At 38.9% G+C, this 12743-nt stretch overlaps 1 protein-coding gene across 1 annotated transcript; it reads right to left on the bottom strand.

Moving 5' to 3' along the window:
* Window positions 1-408: 408 nt before the first annotated feature.
* LOC143469471 (prostacyclin receptor-like) lies at window positions 409-8836 on the bottom strand. The gene is made up of 9 exons (XM_076967174.1): window positions 8690-8836; window positions 6082-6268; window positions 5745-5917; window positions 5389-5541; window positions 4429-4569; window positions 2784-2884; window positions 2281-2392; window positions 1998-2096; window positions 409-1133 (listed from the first exon to the last, which is right to left on the bottom strand). Exons 1-9 carry the CDS (start codon window positions 8801-8803, stop codon window positions 876-878), a joined length of 1338 nt encoding a protein of 445 aa, XP_076823289.1. The 5' UTR covers window positions 8804-8836; the 3' UTR covers window positions 409-875.
* Window positions 8837-12743: the final 3907 nt, after the last annotated feature.

Raw genomic sequence — 12743 nt, 5'->3', positions numbered from 1 at the left:
CACGTTTGGGACAAATAAATACATTACACGACATATCATTAACAAATAGATGGCGTAGTAGATCGTTAATTAATCCACTGACCGTTGCATAAGCAAATTGCTACGGTTATGTAAATTTGTATAAAAAAACTGCGTTTACTTTATCGAGACATGTAAAAAGGCATCTACCTTGTGGAAATATTTAAAATATTACGCTTCCGTTAAGGGGCAGCAGTAACGCAGTGTATGAAAACCGTCTTTTGGCAGAATTAATATAAATTTATATTCAAAGGTGTTGTTTTATGGTCAGCTAGTTTGTAGAGATCGTCGGTGCTTCGTGACTTTAATCATCATTTTCCTAATTCGTTCAAAACCTATAATCCTTGCATGAATTAAACATTATGCTGTAGAAAGTGATCATTGAAAAGCTCTCATGGACACAGTGTGGGTTTAATCACAAAAACATTGTGCAAAACGGCATAGCAAGTGTCTGTCATAAGCTGCCAAGAATGTACATGCTGTCAACCACTTAGCATCAAACACCATGAAATGCAAGGAACAAAAATAATAGGACATTAGACACAAAAGAATCTTCGGCAGGCCAAGTGCATTCGGGACAAATATCTGCATAGAGCAATTAACGAAATCTGGAACACAGTATCGTTGGCGGGAGTATTTACAAGGAGCGACAAGCCAGGTGAATTAAAATAGTCTCTGTAGTATGGTGGAATAAGCCCGGAGACAGGTTGAACAGCTGCACGCTGTTTCATACAACCTTCCGAAACAGCCATAAGCACGGCAGGTTTGAACAGAAATGGCAAAGTCGGTTCTTACACACACGACCTTTACTGAACAGCCATGTCAGGGTAGAACCATTTCTGTGCAAATTGAAGCGTCTAAACATTAACCTTTAAATAACAGGAATCAACTGTTAAGTAATTCCCCTTGTTATTGGGACTCTTGTCTCCGCCAGGAGGATGGAAAACAGTGATGCGGGTGTCTCTTCTGCTGCTCAGAGCTTGCGGTGAATACTGGGGAGAACTTCTTTTGCTCACCCAGCTTGAGGAGTCTCTTCGTTGTGGTTTCCGGCAGAAAAGTTTCCTCAAGACTCCTAAAACCTGACGCTTCACTGTAGAGCGGAACAGGATATACACCTGCGAGCCGCAAGAATAAGAACGTTAAAGAATTCTAAGGTAACAAGCGGTGGTCAGGGGAGTCTGAATTGCGGTAAGAAAGTTAAGTTACTTTGGTGTGTACCGTCTGGGCCATTCGTCGACGTAATATAGCAATAGTAAAACAGGTAAAGTTGTAGAAATAAACATCAGCAGTAGTAGCGGTGGTAGTAGGAAAGTAGTAATTACTAGCAGCAAAATTATAGGCTAATTATAGGCTATTGTATGTTTGGTTGCCTATTTTTCGTTTGTTTGGTTTAAACCGGTGGTATTGTTGCCGAAGTGAATGGCATTCTATAAATACCAGATCTATTTCGGATTCTCATCGCTACCTGAGGTTTCAATGAACAAAACAAACGTCTAATTCACATTCTTATGTCGTTTATATATTAGGTTGAGACCTTTCGCCTCTTTTCTAATGACGCAGAATCTACCAAAATTTCGTTAGCTAATTCGTCATATTTACGTAGAAAATGACACGAAAATAAATCACATAAGCAACGCGCGTTTACTTTACTGAGTTAAAAACACGTCACTAAATTTTAAATTTAGCTCTACCATGTGTTTTGTTCATTCCAAAATACCAATAAATTTTTGCTTTTTGCGGTCTCTCTAATGGACGTTGCTAGGGTGATGGCCGTTTGCGTATCAAACGTGAAATATAATTCTTTTCGCATTATTTCGTTGAAATAGGTATCCACCAAATATTTTTGTGCAATTGTATCAAAATAAATTTATCGTTTTTTGTCTTGGCCAAACTTTATGCGGGCTAACCCAAATTCCCTCAGAAATGTTTTTCGAAAATTCTAAAATAACTTCTCCGTAATAAATTCTATTTCTACTTACCCAGGGGTCAAGCACTGGGTTGGCAGCCACCAACCACACCGCCACTCTGTCCCCTTCTGGGAACTTCTCATGACCAAGCTGATTAATTAGAATGCGAATCTGAAAAACAAAATTATTTATTTTCAGCACGACTTTCGAAATATATGAAACAACGGAAAATAGACTAATTTCATTTAACATTATACAAAACTTTAAATCAATTCGCAAAAATTGAGAAGGGGTGACTGCTTCTCATGAGACATACAAATCCGACCGAAATCTCATGCAGTCTATAGACGCTTACCATTAGGGGCAACCAGCAGATGACAAATATGCTGGTGATAACGAGCAGCTGAATTATCATCTGCGACTCGACAGTAAATTTCCGTCTGCGGTATTTGCTCACTGGCTTTATGCTGTACAAACAAAGCATTGTTGTGTTTTAGATACACAGCCACGGTAGCGTATTGTTATAACGCAGGCTTTTCATAGACGTCGAACTGTAAAACTCACAAACATAAGTGAAACGGCGGTAATTTGATTAAGTACTCGTCACTTTAACTTATTCGAGTTTTTTGAACTGGTGTAACAGTGACAATGCAATGTCACCGTAATGTGGTATAGTTTTGCGCAAATTAAAGTGTGATTGTGTGAAGTTATCGAATACACCGGACGAGAAATACATGAGAATGACCTTTTAATGCGCTAAAATTTGCTGCCAGTTATAATAATCAGGGCAAAAACTTTTTCCGAGTCCCACAATTTCACCACAGGGCTATGGCGAAAACGACGGTTAAATCATCTCACCTTTTTTTCATATTCACAAGACCTTTGATGACGCTTGTATTACACACCAGTGTGACGATGAGCATGCAGATACCGAGGACCACGTACAAGTAGTTGAACGCCTGCAGAGGAAAATGTAAAATGATAACAATCAATCGTTAAATTCTTGACTGATTTTCTTAAATAATTAAATTCATCCCTACTTCGTGTCTGAGTCGTGTTGTTCCGGTCTTTGCGCGAAACACGGCCTTAGCGTGCTTCTAAAACTTACGGAAAATAAATGGAAACGTTAATTGACAAATTGGCCCAGTATTAGACTATATTTTCAGAATCTGTACGTTACTTATCGCATCATGAGGTATCACCAGCTAAGAGGGCAACCTAACCATACAAAACAAGGAAGTACGACCCTGTTCATTATATACATGTTGCAGTTACAAGGCTGTGGGTTATATCGGGAACTAGACATGGACAGCATTTGCCAATAACATGGTGAAGTTAGCGTACCGCAAATGAATGTACGATTTAATCACAATTATATCAAAGAGCAATGACCGCAAAGGCTCATGATCAATAACGAATGACTTTGAAATTGATTTTCGAAGCCACAAATACGTCAAACCGTCGGTTCCATGAGCTGTTTCTTGATTAATTGTGACACAACACATATAATGTAGACGGTGAATTCCAGACTACCCTTAAAGGACTTGACTAACCGAACCACAAGGTACTTTTCAATTTCAAGTATTTTTCGGAACAATTAAATTAAGGTTTGCTTCAGACGAATTGTAATTGAATAACGGGGCAACGCGACAATGAGACTTAACACGAGCGACGAATGTTTGACACTTAAAGAATACACTCTGGTTTCAGAAAGCATCTCATAGAGCACATCAATGGGCATTAAAATACTTATGACAAGAGCTCAATTTCAAGGCGTACAACCGTCGCCGAAGTTCCCAAATTTACAAGAAATCATATCACGCGACTCAACCTGTTTACGGCGTTTGATCAAGACAACTTGTATACATTTGAAGACCAATTCCCACCTCGGCGTAGAAAGGTCAGTAACCCCACGAAAACAAGGCCTCGTATCCCAAGTTCCATTACAGTTAAAATCAAAAATTAAATTAAATCTTTTAAATTTATTGCCTGCGTTGAAAAACTCCGTAGTAGTGACGTAATAGCCGCCATATACGTACTTCAGTTCAGACAAGACGAAGAAAGCAGTCAATAAAATAACGATGCAATTCCATTTAACTACGCAGAAGCTCGTAATATCTAAATACAACGTCATTGTTAGTCATTACATAAACGTGACGTAATTACTTCGAAACCAATAACGCGCGAAACGAGTTGTTACAGCAGCGGTAAAGCCTACACCAAAATGTCAATAGAACAAAAGGTTATAACCTAGCAGACAAGAAACTTGACACGGTTACAATGTATGACAAGGATGCTGATTCACTTGGAAAGCCGATCAACCGCCGAGTAATTTTGCGAGTTCTCTTCAACGAAATAGAAAGCATGACCAAAAGAGTTCTACAGCGTAAGAACATTTCTCTTATTGAACGGCGCAGTTAACAATTTTACGACATCAGCGTGACGCGAAAACATCTCCATCTTTTCAAGACCCATCCAAACTGAAGAATGCACGGTAGGTTACCTGATCTTTGGGTTCTGTCGCATTCCAATTGGCGAAGCACCAAGAATGGGGGTACATGGGTCTAATTTCGCCGAAACCGAGACTTGGAAGGGAACAGAGTATTGCCGTGGCAAAGAGTATGGCTAGAGAGGCCACGATCGCCTAAAATGGAGAAATATTGAAGTTATTACGGAGTTTCTTGCCAACACTACATCAGTCAAAGGAGGCCTCAAAAACATTTGAACTTTCACACAAAGCATGTCGAGTTCGTTGAGATTTTAAACGATATTACGTAATCACTTCAAAAACTGCTTTATCTGTTGGTGTCATGTTCATCAGGTTAAAAAAGTTTAGAAACCGTCCTATTAATAAGAGTTTGACCCAAGAAAGGGTTAAGTTTACAGACAAATAACGATTTCTCCCGGTTGGTGGAAACCAATTCCCATATGGCTATTTTACGAGCACTATAAGTCAACCTGGAAATATTTTTTGTCAGATTTAGGGGTTTTACGCTAAGCGCAACTACCAAGACAAAAGTCTAAACATCGCAAGTATTTTGCATTGAAATATTTTTCTGTGACATCATCGCTGTCAAGTACACACTTTAGCATTTCTTCAAGGGATAGTTCGAAGAAATAGGTTGTGTTTTCAAAGTGTTTTTCGACGAATTTGACCACGTGTAAAACCCCTGAGACAAACGCATCCACTATCCCTATCAAATAAACACATTCTCCAACGAACATAACAAGAAAATATGAGCGTAGAAACACATCAACATGAGCTAACAGCGAACTTAATTAAGCGAAATATTGAAGTTATAGCAGGATGCGTTACAGTTACCGCAGATGTTGTGAATGCAAACTCGTGATTCATCATATATCGTGCAAAGCGACCATTTTTATAAGATTTTACAGAACCCCTCCGCTCTTTACACACCAAGGGTAAACAAACTACTGAGCATTCTTCCACAAACTTTTTCACCTTCTTAGGCGTCGCTTTGTTGTGATAATAATAAGGATGCCGAATACTAAGCAGCCTTTCCACAGACATCGCCATCACCATTGCCATCGTTGAAAAGCCAAAAAACAACATAGCGAAGGCGCTGTAGTGGCACAAAGCCACGCCACCGTAATCCTAAAAATTGAAAATAAACCCTTGAAGATATTTTCAAAGCGCACGCGTCAAGAAAACAACTTTAAATTGATTGTTGTTACTGATTGTTATGAAATAATTAAAGAAAAACCTGCGCTTCTTTTCTTCTTTTGTGTGTTGTTGAAGGATAAAAAAGCTTTTTATTTTTTAATATTTCAGCCCCACAAGGATCCTACAAAACCCACCTCGATGTGAATATTTTCGCCGTAAAGAAGAAAGGTCAGGGGACTCGTGAAAAGCGTCCCGGTTAAGTCCAAGATCGCCAACGTGAGGACCAGGGTGTGGAAAGCCCCGAACTTCATTTTGCTTCTGGATCTTCTCCTCTGAGACGGACTCGCCGATGACGGCCTCCTGGACCCTATGACGTAAAGTAGCTGTCAACTGCACTTACGTCATCGTCTCAACCTGACCTAAATTGGAGTCAACCAAGGTCGTTTAATTTCGGGGTTAGAATGACTTTAACAAGACGATTTTAATCTCTTAGCAAAACAACAACGAATCAAACGACATCATCACACCGACCTTCCACTCTCAAGTCCTGGGCGCTTGCTTCCAGGTCACGTGACGGCTGATAGTTGCATTGATTGGCTGACATTGACGTATGTTGGGGATTCCCCTTGACTTTGTAATGGAGTAGGATCCCGATCGCTAAGATGTTGCTGAAGACCCCGAGGCAAAACATGACAATCGGAATCGCGATGCCTGACTTCTGCAAACAGGAGGAGATTCGTCAACACAAAGTGACAACGTTAAGGTTCTTTACGTCATTTCGCCTTATATGGCCGGACGCGGTTTATAGAATCATATTTAACCAATTATCTTATGGCTTAATAGCAAGACAGTGAAACAGCGGTCAGTGGTTGTCAGAGAACAAGTGATAATTATGAGTTGTCTGTAAATTTTCGCCAAACTACCCTGAATGTATTTCATAAAAGGATACGTATATATACTTCGTACATATAATAAACCCGACGTCGATTAATCATTCAAACCAGTTATTATTTCATATTGAATGGATTTGACCATTTTTACACATATGGAGTGTCCAGACGTAAGAATAGTTGAGCTGGAATGAGTCACAAAGACCTGTCGCAATAATAAACGGTTGGTCTTGATGTTTTGATGCTCGGTTATTAATTACACCATCGTACAAACAGTTGACCATCGATATATTGTTTGTGGTGGCCAATTTAGCGTGGGAACTCTGACATGAACTCACGGCGCAATTTCTACTGATCAGGCTCATGTAGCTATTATTGATTTTTGTAATGAAGTGCAAAGGGAGCGCAAAATCGTCTTTATTACTGACAACATGATTTCTGATTTTTCGCGGTCTGTTCTTAAAAACAAAAACAAACTACAGTGCGCTCGTATCGGAAACTATTTCATGGTCTTGTAAATAGGTAAAGGGTGATTAGGTTTTAATTACGTTTACGGTAAAAACAAATCATTTGCGAGTAAAATAGGAAATATGCGCAGCTAGGGCAAATAACTATGGAGAAAGAAAGGATATTTTTGCTGCAAAACACAACACTTTCAAACTTCGATTTATAAAATTCTTAAAACGTTTAAGTGTAAACTCATAGAAATTTCGGCAGTGGGCAACCGATAGATATTTGTATAAGGGGTCGAAGCGTAATTGTGTAACGAATGATATGATGAACGCACTTGACCTTTGGATGGCCGTGACGTAGTTAAAAATTTGATCACGAGACTGTGTATATTGAAACGGTTTGGCCGAACAAGAATTTAAATTTAATCATACTATTGAATTACTACTCTTTATGGTTATTGATTTGCCTGGTTGGCTACTTTCAATGACGTCAGAGAATCGTTCCTATGCGTCGGGGAAGCTGGTTGAGGCGGAGACAGTAAAGTTTTGCTTCCACACGTTTACACAATTTTGTATTACGTCACGTATGTCATTTATTGCTTCATTTTACGGATTAAAGGCATAAAACCGGAACAAATTTCGACATTTTTTGTTTAATTTGAAAAACCGCTCAAGTTTGACTTTAAATCAGTGCTTGCGAGCTTTAAGCCTTCATCCAACCGCATTTGCATTGCTGCTAAACCAATAAAACTCATTATTTTTCCAAGACAAGTATGTTGGAAATATTTTAGTGTACAGCAAATAGCAAAATTATGTTTTCATAAAATCATAACAAATTTTTAAATTGTTTTGTTCGAAAACTTTACATTTTTTTCGAACTTCGCGTTACGTTCGAATCTCGTAAATGCGAAGCAAAAATTATTTCCCAAATCTACACAAGTCATCAAGTCAAATTCTGCATTGAACATAAATGACATTGAATAATGCCAGATTTTTTAATCTTTTCCACGTGTCATCTTCGCTATGTTGTTTATTATAATTTGTGAGCACAAGTTTACCGACACTATTGTTACACTCATACAACGCTGTATGCTGGTGAATGGCTACAGACTTAACCGTTGACGTGACTTCCACATAAAAAAGCTTCTCCGTTTCGAATAACGGCCTTAAACCTATACAGTCAAAATTTTAGAAAGTACACAGGGCTTCACAAAAGAATACGTACTTGACAATCGAAATGTGAAGGTGAAAATCTTACAAGACCGACAAAGTCCCGTATAAATGTGTGTATAGGCCTGGGTTCGTCACCGTATAGTGATACGTTGTAGGTATAATTGCTTGGCTTGTCTAGCGTCAACGCCTAAACATGATCATCTGTTGGAACACCTGACGCACCACTTGCCGCGGTTGCAGCAGGCATCGCCACTTCCTACAAATCATAATTGTTGAGACGTTCGATTAAGACAGTTGCGACATATAAAACGTCATCACACTGCAGGAAATGTATCGATAAAGATTTTCTTTTCATCTGTTTATGCTGCTTTTTCTGGGTCGGTGGAGCATTTTACTCGTATTATAACGCAACACAGTGTTTGCTTTCATTTTAAGTCATTTGTGATAGGGCATTGATATGACGTTTTCGTGTCGTATTCCATTGTGGTTTCGTAACACAGAGACGTTTACGCTCAAACTTTTTGATAAAAAACAGACTACAAAAAAATCATTTGACCTAAAATATGATACACTAACAGATACCACCGCGGAAAATTCACCTATTTTGTACAAAATCACACTTACCGCGTCAATTGCAAGGTGCCGCGGGCCTGTTGGAAACGAACCGGCAGTATCTGTTGTCGCCATTCCATTTGTTTCATTCATTAAAGCGTAAATAGTTGAATTATTTTGATCCATGCTTAAGTATCTGAAACAAACGTTAAGATAATCTGTTAAGCGATGACGTAACGCGATTTTATTGGCCGATGCCTGCAAGTGCTTAGGTCGTCGTTAGAAAGTATTCTGGGTTTCCTTTTCCTTATTCCTTCGCTTCCCATAATTCACATCCTATGTTATACAACATAAAAGTAACTTAATCTCATCTAATAACTGAAAACATCGCAATTTTCGCAAAATGCTGATTTTAACTATGCTGTCTCTTACGAAATGGAATAAAACAAAATTTTTGGAACTCGTTTCGCTCGTTTTGACCCTTCGGGTCGCAAGTAAAAATGCACCCTACATCATGTTCGATTGTTAGTTGATACTACTACGTACTACGTCATAAATCTTTCCCATCCAGTTCTTTAAGATGTATTTTTCAGTTCTTTGAGATGGGTGAGCATTCCTGAACTTGACAAATTGTTTCAGCGTTGGTATGTGCGTAATAGATCATTTCGCTGTTATTCTACCGTGCCATCGTAGTTTATTCAACTATCAATCGGAAATTTGTTTAAACCGGTCTCACAGGGTCGCAGAATGCAGCTTCACCGCCCGACCTTGCCTTCATTGGATTCCGGTCAAGCGCAACAAAAATAACTCGTGAAAGTTTGCACAACAACTAGAGAGGTTAACGGTCATCAAGTGAGTAAACACGTCACACGAAACACTGCAAAATACATCATCAACCCCTTGACCGTGAAACATTTCTACTGCTTTTCAAGCGTTTATGCAACGTTCACGTTACTGTCAAGCTACAGTCGTAGCAATCCTCACGAGTCGTTTATAACACACATAAGCTCGAAGGGCCTACCTCTAGCAAACCACTGTTTGATGTAATGATTTCATAGCACAGCGCGCTAAAACAATTGATTATATATGCCTTGTTTTGGGTAACCGTAACATACGACCGACCTGAATACCATTCAGTTCAGCTGAAGCGGGAAACCTTACACTAGAAACAATTGGATTCAGACGTACCCTGGTGTCACTTGATAGTAGGCTACTGAATGCATAATGCCCGGGTTATTAGGATAATTATTGTGTGGAACGGTGATAGGGCTGCCTTCGAAACGCTTTCATGCTTTGTCTAGTGCCGATTGCTATAGCTCTCTTGACGCATTTGCTCTAACAAGACCAAACATTAAGATTTTCTCCTTCCGATTTGACATCACAATTGTTTTATGCCGATGTTTTTCTATAGAACTAGTCAGATAAACTTGTGAAAAGACACGCTGCTGTCTCAAAGTGAATACGACAATCGTATCTCTACTGTAACTGCCATTGTTTCTACCGCTTAGTTACGGAAGTTCTCGACCTAATAGTCAATACTTTTGTTACGATTACAGCAGGCAAGTGAGCTGACATTTTAAGAACTATCTTGGAGGTATTGTCCTTTGCTGACTGCGGAAGTTTCATCACGAAACATTCCGTGCAAAATCTTTTTATAACTTTTTCCTCTTAATGAAGCTGCTTAAGACTCTTTTCCTGTCAGTTCATATTTAATGCCTTTGCATCCATTAAAGATTGATAAACTCCAACAGAAACACAGTATCAGTTATCGCGGTGCCACATCTACAAGCACCATGTCACGTCACGTGTTACCTACTTAGCGCGACAGCATGAAGCGTAGGGATCTAATTGAGGGCCGGCGATCCGTAAAATTTCAACGATTTACGTCCGCAAAGCCAATTCAATTTGGCTTTCGTTTTTTGAAGATCCATTTGACTGCTTTCGAAACCACGAAAATCAGCTAAAAAATGTGGTAGCAAGTCGACAGCTTGTGTTTGCCCATCATGGCTTACAAAGCGTTTGCCAATTTTGCGGGTAATTACCTTCGCACGAGTGCAAAGTAGAGATGATCCCTTGCTCTTTTCTTCGTTAATGTCGTCTGTTGACTGAAGGTAGTTGCGTCAGTATATGGCATAAAAGATAAGAAAGAAAATCTTTTCATATCAAAAGAAAGAATTCATCGATAAAGCAAGTCATATTTTTGCATTGCATTTGATCACAGACGATGACGTATACGGTATATGTAACCAAGGCAATCTACTTAAACCAAACTGCAATGACCTTGAAAAACATTTACCCAGAATGAGAACAAAAGTATGAAAAATGCCCTTGTCGCCTTACAGCGTTCCGGCGCTCTGGCTGTAGCAAAGGAATGACAACAAAAAACAACAAGATACTGAATTTGTTTTGTTCTTGTGATACTTGACTCTAACCCGTGGCTGGCCTAATGTTGGTCTTAAAAAAGCCTCTATCAATTTCATAATAAATATTCCAAAAGTACCACAGTATGCCGGGTAATCCAAATCATGCTGAAAAGACGGCAACGGTGAAAGGACCAAGTATGGGTCAATCCTGTGAAAGGCATATTTCAGAGGTGTCTGGATGTCACAGTTGTTTTACCAAATTGAAATTGAAATAGTCTATCACCTACACCAAAGTGGTATCCATTTACGCAGTTAGGCTCTTCGTTTTTGAATAATTTAAGAATTAATCCGATTAAAAAATTTTTAAGTAAATAAATGTCTCATGGACAAAATTATTGCTTTGTTTATATTCTTCTCATTCGTTTACTTTCACGTTTACATTTCACGCTTGAATGGGTCTCACTTACTGTAACTATAACAACTATCAAGTGTTTTTAGATTTATGCTCACGCATACATGTCACAGCTAATTTAATTTCAGGCCTTCACTTTTTACCACGTAAGCATATTTAGTTTGAATAGTCGAGATCTTCCAAAACACACCTTTAATCATGAGTACTAATTAACCTGTTTCTTTTCCTTTTTCATACCCGCTCAACTTGATACTGCGTTTAAGTTTATGGCCCTCGTAAGTTATATGCCTTGCTACCATTAACTTCCGGATTCGCACGAAATCTTTAGCGCAGAAGCTAAAATACCTTGGAATGCTAAAATGCTGGAACCAACTACAGCAGTCAGAAATGAAAACATTGTTTTCTTTTACGTCAGACCTGATGAAGCAAACGCAACATAACGGCGATATAATCGAGAACATTTGTATGACGCATTCAACTACAGAATAGATCACCAGGACGCTATAAAGTGATACGGAAACTCACGATATACCGGATGCTATGCCCAAGTATTTTTACCAGTTACAAAAATTTTCATGAATAAACGTTGTAATTTTACGCCAGTTAAAAATCCAAGATTAAAGAACAATCGAGACTAGATTCTCAGCACATGTACAAGCTACAACTTCTTAACAACCTATCAACCTTTCGTGGAAAGGTTTTTTTGTTTAGAGTTCCGCCTTGTAACGGAGATGTAAAGGCCACGTACAGCTGCCACTTTCGAATTGCAATAGCTCAGCTTTTACGGTCTAAAACCTTAGGCTACTCATGGATGCTAAGCACACCTGTAGCCTAGCCTAGACTTTTGAGAGTTAAACAGACTGTCTAGTGGGGTAGTTTTGATTTCATGCAACTAACATTCTATTTCTTGTCTGGGATCAACCTCGACCGTGCGCTCTCTAAATTAGATTATTTAGTGATTTGAGCCTTAGAGACGCCAATTAATGGGCCTTACCCTACGCTAAACCCGTCTACAAGTCATGTTAAGAACTAAACATATCTTTATAATGCTGTATTAGATGTTCAATGCGTCCTTGGGATGCGGAAAGGGATTTGACTATCCACTAAATTAAAGCGGCAGCTGGTGGGAAAATTGTAAAACAAATTCTCTGAAGAACGTAAACCGGGCGATGTGGTGATAAATTTCCCGACAACCTTTAACAGCGATTTGCCAAATGACGTATTATTTCCACAATGTTTTCACTAAACTGATTTTAGATTATAGCATACATTTGACCACTATAATAAGATAGCCGTGAAAAATTCATTGAAAGCAGGTAGCTTTGTAACAACTACGAGCGTAGATTAAATT

Source organism: Clavelina lepadiformis, chromosome 8 (genome assembly GCF_947623445.1).
Source record: "Clavelina lepadiformis chromosome 8, kaClaLepa1.1, whole genome shotgun sequence".
Classification (NCBI taxonomy): Eukaryota; Metazoa; Chordata; class Ascidiacea; order Aplousobranchia; family Clavelinidae; genus Clavelina; species Clavelina lepadiformis.
Note: the sequence above shows the minus strand (reverse complement) of the source record. Positions and strands in the feature narration are given on the sequence as shown.